This window comes from Rosa chinensis, chromosome 5 (assembly GCF_002994745.2).
Source record: "Rosa chinensis cultivar Old Blush chromosome 5, RchiOBHm-V2, whole genome shotgun sequence".
In the NCBI taxonomy this organism is placed as follows: Eukaryota; Viridiplantae; Streptophyta; class Magnoliopsida; order Rosales; family Rosaceae; genus Rosa; species Rosa chinensis.
In genome coordinates, this window is record NC_037092.1 from 71,676,897 (window position 1) to 71,698,714 (window position 21,818).

Below are 21,818 nucleotides of genomic sequence, written 5' to 3' on the forward strand. Positions count from 1 at the left end.
TCTCTCTCTCTCTCTCTCTCTCTCTCTCTCTCTCTCTCTCTCAGAGATCCATCTGTGTGGAATCTCAGGTGGTATAGTCTGAGGTCTCGATCTTTGTTCCCTTTCATGGCTGATGGCTTGTGCAAAAGTCATTTTTACCCTTATTTTTTGGCCTCACGTGCAGGACACGTGGTCACAGTTAACGGTTCCGTGACAGAAATTGCCCGTAGGTATGATGTTGATACAAAAAAATGAGTTCAGGTATCACATTGATAACTTTGAAAGTTCAGGTATCTTTTTAAAAGTCCTCGAAGAGTTCGGACACTGTTGAAGTAAAAAACCCTTAATTTTATTGTAGGGAAGTTATAAAAAGTTGAGAGTCAAACAATTTGTTTGTCCGGGTAAAGAACCATATCCATATCAAATGGGATGAATCTGGTCCACCATGAGTCTATTAAAATCGTCTTAATTTGACTTTTCAATACCATAATTGAACAGATTGAATTAATATCCTTTAATAAATCATAGCTATTATGGGTATGGGTAAAGGCCGTAAAGCACAAAGATATTTGTCTAGTACTCCAAGGTGTTTGATGTTCATGCAATCATGGAAAATTCTATCAATATCATCATCAGAACTCTTGCTTGGTTCTTGAATTTTCCCTTTACTAAGTTGATTATTCATTTTCATTCAAATGGAAGCTGGAACAAGGATTTGTAATGCATTTGAATCCACCTTGAGCAAAGCAGGCACCTACTACTTGACATAACACCCTTGATGATTAAGGTGTAACACAAATTCTGGATTGAAGATAAACATCCCTATGAATCACTTGTAACTCAATCGTTCCCTTAAACTTAGAGACCCTCAAGGACCTGAACCACATGAATCAAAATGCAATGGCAGTAAAGAATCAAACTCTTTCAAGATTAATTCAATCATTAGATTACCTGGGATTTTGGGAATCCTCCAAGATTCCATTTTGACTTGCTACCTCATCAGAGCTCATGATACTCGATTCCCTGAACCCAACCACTCGCTTTCTTGTCAAAGATTTATCATTTCATCGAAGCCCAGAAATTTCCTAAAACTACCTATTCGCCTGGGAAGCCCAGTAGCGGGTGCTGCTAATTGGGTTTCATTAGGTAGGCCCCGAAAATTGGAAACCCAGATGCATCAGTGCATCAAATCTCTGCTACTATAAAACGATGCCCTCAAAAGTTTGACAAAAAATAATTACCCTATTGAGTTTATTGAAATAAATAAATACAAGATTTTTTTTTTTTTTTATATATTTAAACAAACAAATAATTACCCCTACACACACATAATATTTTGTAAGACAAGCAACAATTTATGATAAATGTGGCAGATATTATAGAATTATTATGTGACCCGACAAAATAAAATCATTATAGTTTTGTACAAGCACCTGCCTCACTCCCAAGTTACACGACTAAAAATAAAATACAAGTAAAATATAATCTCATGTTTATTGTGGGTCATTCCCTAAGTAAATATTGTGTACTCGATAAGAAGAACATCGACTGATGAAGAAACTACTAACACTATTGATAATGAATTCTAATAGCCAACTACATTTACTAAATTAAGCTGAAAGCTATCACTTAAAAAAGTTATATCATAAATTTTCCATATTAATCATCACATAAGACGATAAAAAATACCAAAACTACAACTCAAACTTGTTTCCTTACGAGCTGCATATTTCCAAACTGGTCCATGACATTTTCCATCTTGAAAGCTTGATTCAAATTAACTCAGACAGAAGAGTCATTATTGCTTGGAGGAGGTTGGCTCTTTTGTGGAGGCGGTGGGCATGTGCGTTCATCATACGTTACAAATCCCTTGGATTTTGGGGTTGTTGCATCTGTCATCGACCACCAATTATTACCTTTTTGTGACATATTGAAAAGCTCGCTTGATTAGTCTCTACTGGCTAAAGCAAACGAATTTGTGTTGAGAATAATTTGTGAAGAGAAGCTAAGGTCAGGGCCTCTATATATAAACTGCTTTTACCATTTTTTTTTTTTGAATTTAAAATAGAGGATTAGGCGATATCTGCTTTTCCTTAATTCAAAAAGACCCTAATGACGCTAAAAGCAATCTTTTCCCAACCAAAACAGGCAAATATATTAGTGAACCCGGTAGGAAGAGGGAAGAAGGAATCCAACGAATATGGAGCAAAGAAATACAGCTGGGCCCAGCCCATCACTAACGAGGGACAAAGATGACAAACATTATATTAATACTCCAAAAGGTGTTTAAAGTTCATGCATTCACAGAAAATTCTATCATGTTTCAGATCATTGGTGCTCTTCACCTTTGAACGTTAAATTCAGTCAATGAAAGTTAACCGGTGAACTGTTGGATTATCAACAACAGTGGAGAGCATGAATGCTCTAGACCACTTGAAAACATCCCTGCAATCACAATCAGAGAGTAGGAGATGGGCATTGGAGGTTCCGAGGTTTCAAAAGCTTCAAGAATCCATATCGAGTTATTAATCCTGAACTCCTTTGAACAAACTGCAATGTGTCACCTGCAACTCAGAACATGACACAATCTGAGTTAATGTTGATTTATTCAACGAAACTGACTAAGTGGATGTGGATCAGCTTAGCTTGGCTTTATGGCCTAGATACTTGTTTATTGTATAAGCAAGAAAAATGATAGACTACATTAGTGATTCATTTTATAATAAACAAGGGGGCCATAAACAATGTTGGCAACGGATTTCTCCAATCATATTGAACCTTTTCCTCTAGTGAGGACTGATGAGTGATGAATAAAGCTGAAAGAAAAAGGAGCTGGAATAAACATTACACAATATATAGAAGGAATAGAAGCAACCATCTTTATAGTTTATACTAACCCAAAAATTTAGTGTAGGATAAATCAGTGCGCTAAAAGCACTTACCGGTAGTGTAGGATAACTCATTGTGCTAAAAGCACTTACCGGTAAAATTGACACCAAGTAAGTTGGGCGTTATGATGAGGTAGCTTCATATAGTATGTTCATACCTGATATGAAATGGTTCGGTTAGACAAAACATGTGCTCAAAAAACATGTATTTTCAGTTTTCACAGAATGAGTTGGTAATATGTATCAAACTAACCTCATCCCTCAATGCAATCTCAACCCGCATGTGGAGACAGGAGAAGCAGATAAACATAAACAAATAGCATTCGGACTAAAGACCTGATGCAAACAAGGAAGCTTTAAACAATTTGGAAAAACAATATGATCCTCTATCTTCAAATGTGATGGCATATGCATTATTCATTCCAAATTATAATCTGAATCAAAAAATAATTCCATATTATAATAAGGGAGAATTCCCATTTCTTGGCTGGTGTGGTCAATCAAAACCATTGGCAGAAGAGTCTGTTTCACCATTCATCATACTGTGACTGAAATGCCCAAATTAGGTATAGAAAAGTAAGAGGCACATACTAGTTTAATGATTTTGATCACTAAAATCCAATGTAATTGGTTGTACCTAGGCTTTGTATCCTTTCATTTATTCTAAGTTGGCGGCCATATTTTTCAGTACCACCCAGCTCTCTTTAATTTATTAGGAGCATATACATTCACTCACTTACAACTTTATGGATGAATTTCCAAGTTCCATGAATAATTTCATGTTTTACCAGAACTCAATGCCAACTTCAGGTCAGAACATCCTTGTTACTGAATCTGATCAACACAATCATGAATTCAGTGATCCCAGTTTCTTTCCATCCAATCCAAACCCTCCTTCTCGTGATGATTCATCTTCATCTTTGGGTTTGAGCTCAGAGGGGGAGTATTACTCTCCCTCTATTGCTACTCTCCAATACATAAGTCAGATGCTTATGGAAGAAGACTTGCAGAACAAACCCTGCATGCTTCAGGACTGTTTGGCCCTCCAAGCCACTGAGAAATCCTTACATGATGTCCTAGTCCAGCAATATCCTTCTTCGACTAATCACCTTCTCACTTCCACTCAGCAAAATGTTGAGATATCTGATGATTTCATTAACCACAGCAGTAATAGCTCCACTGCCGCTAGGAACTGGGATGATGGCTCAGGTTGGATTTCTTTACAAAATGTTCTAGAATCCTTTCCTGTGGAAAATACTACCCTTTCAGTTCCAAATCCTTTTTCCTCAAATGGCAAGAGTGAAATCATAGATCTAGAAAGGGACTCATCATTTCTCATACAGCCAAGGGAGCTGACTGAGGATGGGAATGACTCAACAAACAGATCAAGGAGCAAGAAAGATCGTCAGTGGGAGGATGGTGATTATCAAGAACAAGGGAGGAGCAACAAGCAGACCGCACTTTATGCAGCTGAATCTGAGCCACCAGAGATGTTGGATCAGGTACTGCTCTATCAATATCAAAACTCAGGTTCTTCTCTTCAGGAATCTGATCAGCTTAAAACGAGAAGTGGATTTAGAGGATTAAAAGGCAAAAGAACAGGAAAGAAAAAAATGGATGACAACGGAGCAGTAGTGGATTTTCAGACACTTCTAACTCAATGTGCAAAAGCTGTTGCAAGCTATGACACAAGGACAGCGAATGAACAACTCAAGCTGATAAGGCAGCACTCATCTCCCCATGGTGATGGAACCCAACGATTAGCTCATTACTTTGCCAATGGCCTCGAAGAACGCTTGATCGCTGCGGTTCCCTTGTACAATCCCGTTTCCCTTTTCAGTTATAAGATGTCAGCTGCTGATATCTTGAAAGCTTACCAGACTTATATCAAAGCATGCCCTTTCAAGCTGATGTCAAATATCTACGCTAACAAAACTATTTTCAAGTTAGCAGAGAAAGTAACGAGGCTGCACATAATCGATTTTGGTATTCTCTATGGCTACCAATGGCCTTCCCTTATCCAGATGCTTGCGAAAAGACCCTCCGGACCTCCAATGCTTCACATTACTGGTATTGAATTTCCCCAATCAGGATTTCGACCATCTGGGAGGCTTGAAGAGACGGGGAACCGCCTAGCGAAATACTGCAAGAGATTCAATGTCCCGTTTGAGTACAATTTCATAGCACAGAGTTGGGACACAATTCAATATGAAGATATCAAACTTGACAGAGATGAGTTGACTGTAGTGAACTGCTTGTACAGGCTAAAGAACTTACATGATGAAACTGTAATCAACAGTCCAAGGGATACAGTTTTGAAGCTTATCAGGAGAATCAACCCTGATATCTTCATCCATGGAGTGGTTAATGGAGCCTACAATGCACCTTTCTTCAACATACGGTTCCGGGAGGCACTCTACTATTTCTCTTCTTTGTTTGATGTGTTTGAGGAGACTTTGCCCAGAGAAGATCAACAGAGGCTGCTCTACGAACAAGAGATATTTGGTAGAGATATTATCAATGTGATAGCATGTGAGGGTTCCAGGAGGCTTGAAAGGCCTGAAACATACAAGCAGTGGCAGATAAGAAACACTAGAGCTGGGTTCAAGCAGTTACCATTGAACCAGGAGATTGTGAAGAAAGTTAAGAATATTGTAAGGTTAGATTACCATGAGGACTTTGTTGTGGACAAAGATGGCAAGTGGCTCCTGCAGGGATGGAAAGGCCGAATAATACATGCTATTTGTTGCTGGAAATCTGCTTGATTTTTAGCAATTATGTTTGTTTCAATGTAACAATAACTATCTAGTCATTGATGTTTGGTTTATTTGTCAATGTGATCCATTGCTTAGCTTCTAAGTTGATGTGATCTGTTTTCAGTTCTTAACTAGATTTTCCTAGGTGAGAATCATGAGCCTTATTCTTGAATACATTTCCTAGATTTTACAAGACTATATTAAAAAATAAGCTCAGCTGGGAGAGTCCTAGGAAACAAATGTGCCCTAAGAGGAAATCAAAAGGATCAAAAACAGAGAGGTTCACAAGAAGAACAACATGAGGGAAGTAGTGGATTTGTTCAATCAATTTATACAACCTATAACCATCGATCTTCTAGTGAGCTACTTAAGCAAATTAGCTCTTCCCCCATGTTGATACAACCCAGAGCTTAGCTTATTATTTTTCTGATAGGTTAGAGATTGGAGGCACACCTGGCTGGGACCAGAACCCCATCAAATTCCCCTCTTATAAGTGTGCAGACATCAGCTGCAAATATTGTAAGAGCTTACCAAGTATTTGTTACTGCATCCCCTTTCAAGAGGATGTCGAACTTCTTTGCCAATACAAGTATTATGCAACTGGCAAAAAATGCAACAAAGCTTCATTCTTGGGATAGTCAATGAGACATAAATGATGCCTTCTTTGTCAAGAGATTCAAAGAGGCACTTTTCCACTTGATTGAACTATATGATGTTTTCGAGTCCACTACTCCTCGTGAAGATCAATGGAGGTTAAAGTTCTGCATATAGAAGAGACACAATTAACAAACGCCATTGAGTGTGAAAGGCTGGAAAGAGTTGAGAGGCAAGAGACATACAAGCAATGGAGGAGTGTCAGGATGCTGGGTTCAAGTAGCTGCCACTAGGCCAGGAGCTCTCGCAGAAATTGAAGGGTATGTCGAATTTGGCTGGTGAACATAAAGACTTTTGAATAGAATGTAGACGAAGAATCCTAATGAGAGTCATGGATTTTTCTTCAGAACCTTCCTAGGACTAGGAGTACGACCTACTCTTTAGGAGTGAAAAAGAACCATAACAATCTGTATTTGCTTGGTTCTTGAATTTTAACTTTACTAAGTTGATTGTTCATTTTCATTCAAATGGAAGCTGGAACAAGGATTTGTAATGCATTTAAATCCACTTTGAGCAGAGCAAGCACTCACTAATTGACATGACACCCTTGATTATTAGGTGCAACACAAATTCTGGATTGAAGATAAAATCCCTATGCCTTGTAACTCAATTGTTCCATAAGTTGGGAAAAACTTATAAGACCCTCAAGGACCTGAACCACATCAATCAAACTGCAATGGCAGTAAAGAATCAAACTCTTTCAAGATTAATACAATCATTAGATTACCTGGGATTCTGGGAATCCTCCAAGATTCCATTTTGACCTGCTACCTCATCAGAGCTCATGATAGTCGACTCCCTGAACCCAACCACTCGCTTTCTTGTCAAGGATTTATGGTTCATCGAAGCCCAGAAATTGGGTTGCGATGCCCACTGGCAAAGCTGCTAATTGGGTTTCATACCTTCATAAGGTAGGCCTCGAAAATTGGAGAACGGCTATAGTGCTCCCAGATGCATCTGTGCATCAATTTTTTTTTTTTTTTTTTTGGGTACAGTCTAATGAATCTATGCATAAAGTTTTAGTGTGTCATGCATGTTACTTCAAATCTCCACTACCATGCAACGAAGCCTTCAAAATTTGATCAAAAATAAGGGTCTTTCTAAATGTACCCAACAAATTTCTAAGTATACCCAATAATTTATTTATATTTAAAATTTATAATTAAACCCAGCAATTATTCCCAAAATACCCACCCAAACAAATTATATGTACCCAACAAACTGAATAAACATAAAAACAAATCGCAACCCTTCAAAAAAATAAAAACAAACAAATCGCAACAATTACAATAAGATAGACATTATGAAAGGATCGCCTATGAACTCGTTATAATAAGATAGACATCCAGATCCAACAATTACAATAGCCAAAAGAGTTCCTTGTAGTTCTAGCTAAGCGTATGGTACATTTCACTACAGCCACCATAGATTGGTACCCATTCTAATATTGGATGCTCATAGTACCTTGATCATGGATATCTTGCAAAAAAAACATCATAACTTCATTTGGCAATCCAAGTCGGCTTCCAAATATGAGTCTGGAAGTTGCATTCTTGATTAGCATAAATAATCATCAGTACTTTAGCACTCACTTTTGTATGAAGCTTCAGTTTAGCAATGTATTCTCCAAACTCCTGAATCTATGGAAGAGATGCTATTTGCTTACAGATGAATGAAAGAGCAGAGAATGGAGTGATTAGAAAATCATGGATTCATGGGCATGAAAGAATCGAAAAAGTTTCTGAAGCTAAGATTGTTGAATTGGACTATTTCCATACCCTTCTCTTCTCTCAAATACACACCCAATTAAACAAAACCATCCTCACCTGACCATTACATCAAAACCATTGTCTTGTGGGAAGAGTGATGCTGGTGAAGAACGCTAGGAATTCTGGGATTGTTTGTGCTGGGTGCATAGTTTTGTTAAAGATGTGGGTATTTTGGGAAACTTGTTGGGTTTAATTCAATATTTAAAAGCATATTTAAATATAAATTAATTTGCTGGGTGCACTAAGAATTTTGCTGGGTACATTTAGAAACACCCAAAAATAATTATCCCTATTGAGTAGAGTTTTTATTTATTTATTTATTTTATATACTGAAACAAACAAATAATAACCCCTATATATATTTATGTGTGTAACACATAATATTTTCATAAGACAAACAAAATTTATTAATAAATGTGGGCATGTGGCAGAGATTACAGAGTTATTATGTGATCCGACAAAATAAATTCATTATACTGCACAAGCACCTGCCTCACGTCCAAGTTACACGACTAAAAATAAAATACAAATAAAATATAAATGATATCTCATATTCATGTTTATTGTGGGTCATTCCCCAAGTAAATATTGTGTACTCAATAAGAAGAACATCAATAGATGAAGAAACCACTAGCACTATATAATGAATTCCAATAGCAAACTACATTCACTAAATTAAGCTGAAAGTTATCACTTAAAGAAAATTACATCATAAATTTTCCATATTACTCATCACATAAGACGATAAAAAAAATATCAAAACTACAACTCAAACTTGTTTCCTTACGAGTTGCATATTCCCAAACTGGTCCATGACATATTCCATCTCGAAAGCTTGATTCAAATTAACTCGGACAGAAGAGTCATTATTTCTTGAAGGAGGTTGGCTCTTTTGTGGAGGCGGCGGGCATGTGCGTTCATCATACGCTATGAATCCCTTGGATTTTGGGGTTGTTGCTTCATCCTTATCTCCGGTCATTGACCACCAGTTGTTGCCTTGTTGTGACATATTGAAAAGCTCGCTTGATTAGTCTCTATTAGCTAAAGCAAACGAATTTGTGTTGAGAATAATTTGTGAAGAGAACCTAAGCTCAGGGCCTCTATATATAGAGTTGTGGACTAGCTAAACTGCTTTTCCTAAATTCAAAAGGACCCCTAATGAAGCTAAGAAAATTTTTTTCCCAACGAAAACAGGCAAACTATATTAGTGAACCCAGTAGGAAAAGGGAAGAAGGAATCCAACGAATATAGAGATACAGCTGGGCCCGAGAGGAAGCCCATTAGTTTTGTGCATCTTAAGCAGATAAGAAAGCCCATCACTAACGAGGGACAAATTTGTCTTTTTCTCAGCTAATTTATCATTCAAAGTAAACCCTTGTTCCTCTTGTGTTTCTGCAGTTCGCAGAACCAAAATTAAAAAAGCGTTCTTGGTTTCGCGGCGAGAGAGAGAGAGAGAGAGAGAGAGAGAGAGACAAGTCGAGCTTAAAGTTGCCGCCTTTAGTTTCCAATTGGGTTTCTGAGGAAAACCCAGAAGCTACAATGGCGAAGCGGGAGCTTTCCAGCACTCTGAGGAACTTAAAGGTACAAGAATTAAACAACACAATTACACAAAGCCTACTCTTTTCCTTTTTGTGATTTGTTTTGAATTGATGCCCAGTTCTAGTTTCTATATTGAAATTTGATTTGGGTCTGGCTTAGATTTTTCTGGGTGTCATGAATTTCTGATGCACATGATTGAACTTATATGTAAATTTTTTGTTTGTTTGTGTTGTGTTACCATAGTTCATGCAAAGGGCAACTCAGAGAGATGAGATGGTGAAGAAAGAGGAAGAAGAAGTCAAACCTGATGGGGGTTTTAGCTCTGCTGCTACCCAACTAAGAAAGTGGTAATTTTTCTTTATGATTGTTTCTTAAAGTAACTTATTTGAACTGTTTTTATTACTTTCTCTTAACTTTAGTTCACTGTGAATTATTAGTTCATCATAGTCTTTTGTCCACCTCCATATTTGCATGTTCAGCATTAGCATAGATTGGATTTTTCACTACTTCCCATGTAAAATACCACCTTATAGCTGATGCTGAACATGTGATTGGATTTTACATGGGAAGCTGTTAGTTATTTTGATAAAAAGGCATTGACGACTCAAAGTAGATGTCCTAATAATTAAGATAACTCCAATACATAGAATCAAAGATGATGATGATTCCTATAGAAAACTAGCTGCTATAGGTACTCATTAGTTAGATTATTGGATTTTCTTTTGTACTAATTTTCCTGGATTCATGTGATTGGTCGTGTTTCTGGATGCAGTGTGGTTGTAATGGAAGGTGACCCCAGTCCGGGAGCAATTAAAGGGCGTATTTCATTTAACGGTTTCAATCCATTAATTGATGTGAGTATAAGTTTCATGGATCCAAATAGTTCCATCCACTGTTAACCTCTTGCATGCCTCTTGATTGGCTTTCTTTTTTGACCTGACACGAAAGTGTTCTCATGGTAGAAACTGAATAACCCTGGTCAGCCAGCAGCCTCTGCGTCTTCTTCTGGCATCCATAGTGAAAGAGTGTCAACTAGGTTCGTGATCCAAAATTTCAATTTATTTTACTTTTTTGTTTCTATTTGTAGGAATCTCTTGTCTCTATTTCTGGGATTTTTTGTTCATTGGGTTAAGGAGACTAAAAAACCTGAGCGGCAAATTTGTTCCAAACTTTGGCTTCTGCTTTCCTATATTCTTTCTTCTATTTGCATTTTTCACAGAGAAAGTGGGTCCTCAATGGACGAAGCAGAGTGCTCAAATATTGACAACTCAAACTGTGAGCCTAATGGAGACCATAAAAGAAAACAGTCTGAAGTATTGTCTGAAACACAATATCCGAATAAGTCGCCCAAAAATGATCAAGGTCAGTCATCATCAAATAAAAGTAAAGGCTCCTTCAAGAAACCGAAGGGTGGAAAGCTGGACTACAACATTCTTAGGCCATCAAAGAGTCAAACCAAAAAAGGTAGACCATAACTAGGTGATTGCACTTAGACTGTTTTGAATTGCTTTCAGATGCTTTCATTTGTATCTGTAATCTTGTTGTCAAATTTACTAAAGCTCAGTATCAGAACATATTCAACTGGCCTGGTTAGAGTTTTTAACAAAGTGAAAGTTCAAGCTCGCAGCAGAATCATGAATTTATTTCTCTTCAGCTTCCTTATGCTTTTGTTTTTTTTAACTGGAACATAGGTTTCCAGCTGTGACAGTAATTCATACTGTGGAATTTTTTTCTTTATAACTTTTAAAAAGTTGCTGGAGTTTGTGTCCCTATTATATTTCCAGCTACTGATGCTACATTAACTCAGATGTAGAAGGGTTATATTTATTTGTCACTGACGCATGTCTCAATTTGTTTCCACAGTTACTCTTTAGTGCTCAAGGAAAATTGGGTTCATTTCTCTGCATAACTGTCTAACATATAGGGGTTGTACATTTGATGTTTAGAAATTGAAGGTTGTTTATTCTGTATTTATGAGTTCAAACCTCTTAACTTCCAGTTCTTTGGCAAGTAAAAGGGTACACACAAAATACTTTGCAATGTGGTATACTTTGCAATGTGGTATAAGACATTAAGACCATATTTGACATTAAGTCCCAAGTTATTAATTTAGCTTCATAGGTCACTTGCTCTTTAGTCCTATCAACCCATCTTTGATGATTTTAACTTTTTCGATGTCTCATAAGGTGCAATACTTTTTATATTACTCATGAAAAAGTTAGTACCTGTGAACTGTGATGTTATTCAAATGATGAGGCATAATGTGAGCTATGATCTGGTTAGTGCATCATGTGTAATGTTGCAGCTTAGAGCACTGACAATGTGCTTTTTCATCGATAAAACCCTCCGAGGTTATGGGGTATAGATCATTCTGGCATGTTGCATTGGTTTGGGTATCCTGTATTATTGTGCATCATTGTATTAATAGATTTTATATCGTATTGCATTTGTGCAATTCTCCATCTTTTGTTGATTTTCTGCTCTCTGTGGACATAGGCAAGATTATGGTGAACCACCATAATCTGTTTTCCCTAGTAAATGCTACATATTATGTTCGTATGGAAGCAACCCTGCAAAATTCAAAAGCCCGCAGTTGTACCCTGCAAAATTCAAAAGCTTCCAGTGGTACTGGGGATCATGGTATGGTATGTGGGCTAGGTAGCAAAACAACTTCGGTATTCATGATGGAGTTTAGCATTTGAGAGATTTACAGATCAGATGGAGTTTAGCATTTAAGATGTGTTATCTAGGTCATATGGCTTTATTGACCGTGCTTTTACTTGTGTACTTGAGCAAGAAGGTGACTTGCTGGATTTGAGGTGGAGTGTTCATGTAGGTTGCTTTGCTTTAATTTGAGCATTCTGTTACAAATCCAAGGATATCTGGATCAGTTGAAGGAATCCTTGAACCAATTAACACGAGGGAATCCTTGAACCAATTAACACATGCTTCAGAGTTCAGATCACCAAATAATCCCCAAATGGCGGGAGGATTTATAAACATATGCATCCTATATATGGCTAGATGGAATTTTGATGCAACGTTAATTTGATTTGGTTGATTAGAGTTGGTTGTTGAATTATTGCAGGAGTAATTCTCTAGTTTGACAAACTAGTATGTCAGTGTTCTGAAACAGATAATGGCATAAACAAATCTATAATAACTAAACATGAATTACATCAGCTAATGACTAGAACAATGTAACTGGATAGCAACAATTGAAAGCCCCTGTTAGACTAGTAAGACTACAATGCATAGGAGCACTGCCTTCTGTATTTATGAAGCAGGTTTCCAGCAAGAAAAAGCATAGAGGATTCGGCCTTTCCATCCCTGCAAGATCCACTTGCCATCTTCGTCGACAACAAAGTCCTCATGGTCATCTAACCTAGCCATATTCTTAACTTCCGTCAGGATCTCCTGGTTTGATGGTAACTGCTTGAACCCAGCTCAGGTGTTTCTAATCTGCCACTGCTTGTATGTTTCAGGCCTTTCAAGCCTCCTGGAACCCTCACATGCTATCACATTGATAATATCTCTACCTAATATCTCTTGTTCGTAGAGCAGCCTCTGTTGATCTTCTCTGGGCAAAGTCTCGTCAAACATATCAAACAGGGAAGAGAAATGGTAGAGTGCCTCCCGGAACCGTATCTCGAAGAAGGGTGCATTATAGGTTCCATTAACCAGGCCATGGATATACATATCTGGGTTGATTCTCCTGATCAGCTTCAAAACTCTATCCCTTGGACTCCTCATCTCTGTTTCTTCAGGTAAGTTCCTTAATCTGCACAAGCAGTTCACTACAGTCAACTCATCTCTGTCAAGTTTGATATCTTGATATCGAATGGTTTCCCAATCCTGTGCTATGAAGTTGTACTCAAATGGGCCATTGAATCTCTTGCAATATTTCGCTAGGCGGTGTCTCTTCAAGACTCTCTGAAGGTCGAAATCCTGATTGTGGAAATTCAATACCAGTAATGCGAAGCATGGGAGGTCCAGAGGGTCTTTTCGCAAGACTTTGGATAAGGCCAGGCCATTGGTAGCCATAGAGAATACCAAAATCAATTATGTGAAGCCTTGTTGCTTTCTCTGTTAGTTTGAAGATAGTTTTGTTAGCATAGATGTTTGACATCAACTTGAAGGGGCATGCTTTGATATATGTCTGGTAAGCTTTTAAGATATCAGCAGCTGACATCTTATTAAGGCAAAGAGGATTGAACGAAGGAACTGCAGCAGCCAAGCGTTCTTCAAGGCCATTGGCTAAGTAATGAGCTACTCTTTGGGTTCCATCACCGTAGGGGCGTAGGGAGATGAGTGCTGCCTTATCTGTTTCAGTTGTTCATTTGCAGTCCTTCTGTCATAGCTTGCAACAGCCTTTGCACACTGAGTTAGCAGTGACTGAAAATCCACTACTTCAGTGTTGTCATCCTTTTTTTTCTTAACTGTTCTTTTGCCTTTGGATCCTGCATGTCCCCTTCCCCCTTTAAGCTGAAAAAAAGAACATGAATCAGACTTTGGGTTTTGATAATGAAAGAGCAGTACCTTATCCAACATATCTGGTGGCTCGGATTCATCAGCGTAAAATGATGACTGCTTATTGCTCCTCCCTTCTTCTAGACAATCGCCATCCTCCCAATGACGATCTTTTTTGCTCCTTGATCCTTTTGTTGAGTCATTGTGATCATTTTGAAAGGAAATCCAACCTGAACCATCATCCCAGTTTCTAGTAGCAGTGGAGCTATTACTGCTGTGGTTAATGAAATCATCAGAGTTCTCAACATTTTGCTGAATGGAAGAAGCAAGAACGGGATTAGTCGAAGGAGGATATTGCTGAACCAGGACATCTTCCAAGGATTTCTCAGCAGCTTGGAGGGCCAAACAGTCCTGAAGCATGCAGGGTCTGTTCTCCAGCTCTTCCTCCATAAGCATCTCACTTATATGCTGGAAAGTAGCTCTGGAGGCCTCTGAGGTCACACCCAAAGACCGGGATGAATCATCGAGGAGGAGGGTTTGGATTGGATAGAAACGAACTGGGATCAGTAATTTCAAGATTGTGTTGATCAAACTCAGTAAAAATGATATTCTGATCTGGAGATGTTGGCATCGATCGTATTTCTGTCAAGTACAAAATTGTTCTTGGAAGCTGGAAATTTCCAAGAGGTGCAAATTGGAAAACAAGATTCATATCAGATGGTTTTAAATATCGATGGGATGGACAACCCTGAACTAAGGTTAGAAAGGTTAGAAGTGAAAAACTTGCAGGGCTCAAAATTCTCAGCGAGTCCAACTTAGTAGGGAAATGTGAATGCACAATGCATATGCCATCACATTTAAATACAGAGAATCATGTTCTTTTACCACATTGTTTAATCCATTTTATTAGCTTGATAATTTCTTCTAATACTGCTTGTTGGCAACTTGGCATTAGGGCTGCTTTTTAGCAACTTGGCATTAGGTCTTTACTCTTTAGTTAGAATCTTCCCAGTTCTGTTTGTTTCTGTTCATACGCTTCTGGGTTATTTTATTTTGGGAGAATTGCACAAATGGTCACTCAACTATGACTCATTCGACACTTTGGTCACTGAAGTTTCAAATATATCACTTTGGTCACTCAACTATTCCACTGTTAATCACTTAAGTCACCCAAAGAGTATTTTTTATAATTTTTTTTAATGAAAAAAATTAACAAAGTGACTTAAGTGATTGACAGTGTAATAGTTGAGTGATCAAATTGATATATTTGAAACTTCAGTGATCAAAGTGTCGAATGAGTCATAGTTGAGTGACCATTTGTGAAAATTTTCCTTTTATTTTATCCCCATGCCACATATCTTGTGATGAGTAAGATTCCAACCAAATGATAATCAACATGACACAACTCACTGTATTTACTTCTAGGTTAGTTTGATACATCTTATCAAATTAATTATCACATAACCGAGCTTGATTCTAATACTGTGACCGATATAAGTTTTTCAGTACGTGTTTTGTCTAACTGATAGCAGGTATGATCATACTATAGGAATCTACCACAGAACCGAACTTGGTACTAATTCTACCCTTAGCACACTGAATTTGCATTTATTTGTTGGTCAGTATAAACTATAAAGAATTGCTTATATTGTGCAATGTTATTTAAGCTCCTATTGCTTCCGCTATACTTATCACTCGTCATATTAATTTGATTGGAGGAATCCATTGACCCCAAATCACCCCTATTTAGTAACAAGGCAAATTAAAGTGCAGATTATTTCTAGATGTTATAAGCAGTACCTTCCATAACCTCCACGTGAACAGTTGCCTTGCGCTTTCTGGCTAAGAGTTTAAACAATTGCAGTCAATATATTGTACAATGTCATATGGAAGATATTCATAAGCTGTCTGAATTACTGAATAGACAGATTACTTATGATATGAGATTATAAGGAGAAGGGACTGCTATCGATCAACATCAGTAAATTTTCAAACTGGACAGAAAATATCATTCTGATGTCCATGCATGTGTTACATGCACTTAATAGAAGGTGGCTTCTGACTAGTCAAAGTTCTGAAGGTTCATTGCTCTCAAGAGTGTTCTCAGCTTCTATTTCTGGAAAAAAAAAAAAAAAAAAAGGGATAATAAATATAAAGGGGAAATGATCATTTACCCAATTTTAGTTTAAAAATTGCCTACTTACCCAAACACTCTAAGAGATTATTTCCCTATTACCCAATTAAGTATTTTTTAATTTATTTTTGGGACAAATTTTGCCCCCTCCTTCTTTGTCACTTAGAGAGAGAAGTGATGATACGCTAAAAACAAGCGCTCAACTTAACCCTGCAAGATGTAGTCGTTAGCAATATAGAGTAAGCAAGGATCGTTCGATGCCAAGGATTGAGGGTAACCAATTAATCACAAAGAAAAATAAACTAAGCTAAACTAACAAAGAACACAAAACAAAGAAACTAACTAAAAGAAAGGAAAACAAACGTAGAATAGGGAAAAGGAGAGAGGAAGCAACGAAATAAAAGAAGAAAGGAAAAAATAAATGTTTTGGGGTTTTTAAGTTTTACGAAAATTAAAGGAAAACAAAGAAAGCAATTTCGAATTTTAAGTTGAAAAACAATATGGAGAAGACGTTAGAGACTCGGAAATCCACCACCAATTACTTTCGAACAATGTTAAGTTAACCTAGTTTCAATTACTAAGGTGTGAACAGAAATCAACCAAGAAACAAGTCGGAGCAGATCATGTCCCTTATTAATGTTTCCCTAATTACTTAGTCTACGTGAACGCACAATAGCTAAGCCTATCAAACATGCAATCAAGGTATAGAACGCTATCCTATCAACAACACATATAGTGTCAACATATTTGAAGCATTAAGATCTCATGGAAACGATTGATTATAGAGTTGCAGTCTAGTGTGGAACGCCTACCTAGCATGCTCTTCTAGTTGTTTAAAACATCAACTTTTGTTCAAAGCCTTGCATACTTGTGGATTAGAAAACAAAACGATTAGGTGAATTATTTTCTAAACCTAGCTCCAATTACATGCATAAATCCTATGTTCGCGACCATAAAACATACACATGCAAAAGTTTTCAATCAATCAGAGATAAACAACCAACCCACACCATAGATCAAGAAACTAAGTTTAATCAAACATATGTTCTACATAATTGGGGCTTCAAACCTCGCCCCTAACAAAAATAACTAGCCACACATGGTCTTAAATTCAACAATTAAAAGCATGAGTATTCGATTACAAGAGGATAAAAACCGTAAAGAGCAGAGTATGAGAGCCACGAATTCACTTTTAGGCAGCCTTAGATGCAGGCAATCCTTCAAGATGGGGCACGGCAGGAGCTTGATGGAGATGGATGGTGATGTGCACGGTTTTTCCTTCTTGAAGACTTGGGAATTTTTGAGACTTTGTGTGCTAGGGTTAGGAGCAGAAGAGGCGCTGTAGGATGGTGTGTCTCAACGTGTTATACTGCTCTATATATATAGAATACACAGCCCTAGTTTCCTTTCCCAATTCTGCTTTGAAAGCCTCTCCTAATTGCTTGAGGATCACTCTACTTGGTGCATAATTAAATGATTTTCAAGCCTTAGTAATCTTCCCAAAATCTTGAGGAATCATTCTAGGACTCTCCTTCATGTTTGCAGCAGCAATAACCTTCCAAAAATGCCCCCAAAATTCGTCCACAAAAGATTTCTGCCAAACAGTCCTGTTTCGACTAGGTTTCGATTTCTTACTCTGAAGCTTCCTTCTTGGACAAGGAACGACTTCGTCTTGACAAGTTTCTGGATGGTTCTTGACTCCCACGTGTTCTATGACATCATATCATCTAGAATGATCGATAACCTTCTGGAAAAACTCCAAGAAAATCGCCGGAAAAGATCTCTCAAAAAGCTTCGTGAAAAGCTGACAGTTTCTGCCTTATCGGGAAGCATACTTCGACTTTGATTTCCTACTGCCTCGTTGATGATTTTGACCTGTTCTTTGGCTGTAGTTGAAGTATAACATCATGTCTTCAAGGATCGCTGGTCCTTTCCTCAAATGTGAAGCTGGAATGATGCAATAATTTCTCCTCAAAACCGTTCCCAGAAAGCTGATTCTGAAACTGCAGTTTTCTGCTTTGCAGCAACTGTTTTGCACAATGAATTCCGTGGACTTTCCTTGTAATTTCTGGCCAAATGGTTGATCAAACTTGGTCCTCTGCATCAGTACTTCATGTTTCATGGCTTCGTTGCTCCCTTTCAGCTCTTATTTCTCTTGAATCACTTCACGAACTACCTAAAAAGAAAACAAAGTTAAAACTGACTTTTTAAAGGAAATAGCTAAGAAAAGTGTAAGGGATTTCACACTATATTCGTCGCATTTATGCTCCTATCAAATTCCCCCACACTTAGCTTTTGCTAGTCCCTTAGCAAAATCAAAACAAAGAAAATAAAACAAGGACTCAAAACACAAAACAAACTATGCCTTCAACATTGTTGTCTCAGTAATCTCTTACTTTCATAGCATCAAGATTAGCATGCAACCAAGAATCAATCATAAGTAATTCAAGAGTTAATTAAAACATATATTCCACATATAAGCATGTAAGACACGGATGTGACAATGGTGATGGGTGGAGCTTAGCATGTATCCAACAAGTATGATTCAAACCTCACAGGATTCACCACTCTTTCTTCTCTCCGATCAAGGCTAATGCTTAAAAGCTTTTTCACTCAAATATATGTGAGAGATGATAATATTTTCGACAAACAAAAAGCTCACACATATAAACAAAGAAAAGCTATGTCGAAATATATGTATATTTTTTTCTTTTACGATCTCATGAAGGATACCAACTACTTGCCGGACGGACCAAACCATATGCTCAACTCTTGTAGCCAATCTCCACAGATCAAAGGTTGCCCATCTTAAGGATCAAAGAGGTCTTACTTCAAGGTTGTAATGGGGCCAAGGTTTAGGGGTTTAAAGAAACGAAAGGGTAAGGAAAAACACAAAGTGTTCTAAAAACTTAGCGGAGCTTTCATTGAAGTATTGAGACATCTTCTTTTAGTCACCAAGGCATCTTGCAACATTGAACTTCTTGTGTGTCTTTATTAAGAGCCGGATGTCATTGTGTTGGACCCTTGCTTCATTCTAACATTCCTTCAAACACTTGTGAAATAGGACAAAGACCGAATTCATCGAACTTAGGCCTTCACTTCAAAACAAACTCCTTATCCACAATGGGGGGACTAAAATCCATAAATACTTGCACTCTTTTCCTTTTCATTGCCGTTCACTTTTTTTTTTTTCTTTTTTCGGCATACATATATTTTTCTTCTTCTTTCTCATGGACAAGTCTTTGTCCCACAGTTATTCTTTCTCATCATCTCTTTTGTAGTGCCTTCAAAAACTTATCTGTCTCATGAATTAGCTCCACTAAATCCTTAGAACAAGGGTAGGGATATAACTATACTAAGGTTCAAAGGTTAGGATTTTGAGGGTGATGAAAGAAAAAGGTTTAAATGTAGGCTCAAAGGGGTTAACTAGAGGAGTCCCACGACGGGCACAAATATGGACACAGGCTATTTTTGGCTATGGTGGAATTTCCTAGGTGCCTTTATCCTTTCCAGAATCAGGGACATGTATTGATAAAAGTTTCAACTAGTACAAGAGCAAGTTCTAGTAATCTCTAGAGTCCGTCAAACTTAATCTGTGGCAAGCAGTCAATCAAAGAGAAAGATAATGAGATCACTAAGCATCGCCAAAAAAATAAGAGTATAATTTTTCAATAAACACTCACAAAGAATGGAAAATAGGCTCAAGTTCTCACAAGGGTTATTATGAATCACACTCATCATCAACATGCTCATAATTCTGTACCAAGGTCAACAAAAACCACATCTACTACACATTCATATGCTTTGTATATATCATAATTAACCAAAGAATTATTTTAACATCATCTCAATATTGTGATCCTCTTTTATCCATAATTTCAGAGATTAAGTTCATCCTAGACAGTTGAAAGCAACCTAAGACTCGAAAAACAAAACAAAAACAAGAACTAAAAATGCTAAAAGAAAGAACATAACTAACGAAATTTTTTTTTTTTTTTTTTTTTTCAAGTAAGACTCAAATTCCCTTCCCCCACACTTGAATCATACATTGCCCTCAATGTATGGAAAACTAAATCAAACAATGCATAATAGAAGTGTAAAGAAGGGAAATCAAAAAGAAGAAAGGTGAGAAGGTTGATAGAAAAGCTCCCCCTTGTAGACCTCCCAATGCTCACGACCTTTGGAGATGACAACAAAAGACCCCAACCTCAAGACCATAAGGTCTTGACTTCCTAACGTAAGCTCCGTGCGAAGTCTTGTTGCATCTTTGGAAACCAGAAGTTTGTGCCGGCAGCCCATGTTCCAGGTTCCATAATGTTTTTATGCAGCTTCAGATGACGATTATACCACTTGGGGGTGAAAGTGGACATTGCGAGCTTTCTGTGCATATGTGGAACACTTCCTAACTCCAAGCGGTTTGAAAGTTATAGCCCTATAAAGTTAGAGAAAAAACAGAAATTGGAACAGAAATCCGGGCAAAGTGACCTTTACCCACTCAAACCTTTATTCCGGGAGCATCACTGGGTCAATGGACGAGATTTTTGGTCTGAAGGTAGTATACATATAGAGCTTTGAGTCCATGTAAAGAACTCCTCATTTCATCCACGGAAATATGCCCAGTTTTTCTTTTTCTGTGACACAACTGCGCAGTTTTCTGTTTTCCTGGGCTGACCTTGCTGCATTCAAACTGGAACTGGGAACACATATAAACTCCGAATCCAGTTCTGTAAAAACTTACAGAAACTAGACTCAAATATCTTTCGATTCATATATGGCACGTCTTCTGGTCCCTTCTGAGCTAAAAACGGTAGTTGTCTAAAGTAGACGGACTGTACGGTCAGTACTCTGTTTTACAGAAGGAACACTTTTCACACCTCTCTACAACTCTATGACCTGCACACAAACGAAAAACATAAAAAGGAACTAAATAGAAAACAAAGAAAGCAAAGAAAACATCCCTTGGGTTGCCTCCCAAGAAGCGCTTGGTTTAAAGTCTTCAGCCAGACGTAGTGAATGCTTTTAATCTATGAGAGGAGGTGTGTCATGAAGGTCTTCTTCCTCTACGTTGCTCTCCTTAAAGGCTGCGTAGTATGGCTTCAATCGATGGCCATTCACCTTGAACTCATGGCCTGTTTGCTCACTTCGAATTTGCACAGCTCCGTGGGGAAAAACGTAAGTAACAACAAAAGGACCAACCCATCGTGAGCGAAGCTTACCGGGAAAGAGTTTGAGACGAGAGTGAAACAATAAAACTTTTTGGCCTGCTATGAATGTTTTCCCACGAATCATCTTGTCATGAAAGGCCTTAGTTTTCTCTTTATAAATCCGGGAACTCTCGTACGCATCATTACGTAGTTCTTCCAACTCATTCACTTGAAGCTTTCTATGAATCCCAGCGTCATCTAAATCCATATTAAAGCTCTTCACAGCCCACCAAGCTCGATGTTCCAATTCCACGGGTAGATGGCAAGCTTTTCCATACACCAACCTAAAGGGACTCATTCCTATTGGCGTCTTATACGCTGTCCGGTACGCCCACAAGGCATCATCTAGCCTTTGACTCCAATCCTTGCGACTTGGGCTAACTGTTTTCTCCAAAATCTTCTTGATTTCACGATTTGACACTTCT

At 37.8% G+C, this 21,818-nt stretch overlaps 2 protein-coding genes, 1 long non-coding RNA gene and 1 pseudogene across 5 annotated transcripts; 2 read left to right on the forward strand and 2 right to left on the reverse strand.

The window, feature by feature from the left end:
- Positions 1 to 2,232: 2,232 nt before the first annotated feature.
- On the reverse strand, positions 2,233 to 7,292 carry LOC121049114. 3 transcript variants are annotated; one of them, XR_005799358.1, is made up of 4 exons: positions 7,005 to 7,292; positions 3,121 to 3,203; positions 2,961 to 3,025; positions 2,233 to 2,543 (listed from the first exon to the last, which is right to left on the reverse strand). It is a non-coding gene; the product is annotated as an uncharacterized LOC121049114 (long non-coding RNA). The 3 variants fall into 3 exon arrangements; XR_005799357.1 differs by having other exon boundaries at positions 2,233 to 3,025; XR_005799356.1 differs by lacking the exons at positions 2,233 to 2,543; positions 2,961 to 3,025; positions 3,121 to 3,203 and adding exons at positions 6,245 to 6,384; positions 6,463 to 6,552 and having other exon boundaries at positions 7,005 to 7,282.
- On the forward strand, positions 3,350 to 5,806 carry LOC112202451 (scarecrow-like protein 30). Its single transcript, XM_024343463.2, has one exon. The coding sequence runs from the start codon at positions 3,614 to 3,616 to the stop codon at positions 5,630 to 5,632; it is 2,019 nt and encodes a 672-aa protein (XP_024199231.1). The 5' UTR covers positions 3,350 to 3,613; the 3' UTR covers positions 5,633 to 5,806.
- Positions 7,293 to 9,442: 2,150 nt separating the features above from the next.
- On the forward strand, positions 9,443 to 11,224 carry LOC112202457. The gene is made up of 5 exons (XM_024343467.2): positions 9,443 to 9,627; positions 9,829 to 9,932; positions 10,358 to 10,439; positions 10,548 to 10,621; positions 10,805 to 11,224. Exons 1-5 carry the CDS (start codon positions 9,586 to 9,588, stop codon positions 11,058 to 11,060), a joined length of 558 nt encoding a protein of 185 aa, XP_024199235.1. The 5' UTR covers positions 9,443 to 9,585; the 3' UTR covers positions 11,061 to 11,224.
- A 1,556-nt stretch (positions 11,225 to 12,780) lies between these two features.
- LOC112202455 lies at positions 12,781 to 14,511 on the reverse strand (annotated as a pseudogene).
- Positions 14,512 to 21,818: the final 7,307 nt, after the last annotated feature.

What these genes read in the sequence shown, in the direction of transcription:
- LOC112202451 (XM_024343463.2), top strand. Translation starts at nt 3,614, where the DNA reads ATGGATGAATTTCCAAGTTCCATGAATAATTTCATGTTTTACCAGAAC.
- LOC112202457 (XM_024343467.2), top strand. Translation starts at nt 9,586, where the DNA reads ATGGCGAAGCGGGAGCTTTCCAGCACTCTGAGGAACTTAAAG. An exon ending in GTTTCAATCCATTAATTGAT is followed by an intron (nt 10,440 to 10,547) that starts GTGAGTATAAGT and finishes TTCTCATGGTAG; the next exon opens with AAACTGAATAACCCTGGTCA. An exon ending in AGTGAAAGAGTGTCAACTAG is followed by an intron (nt 10,622 to 10,804) that starts GTTCGTGATCCA and finishes CATTTTTCACAG; the next exon opens with AGAAAGTGGGTCCTCAATGG.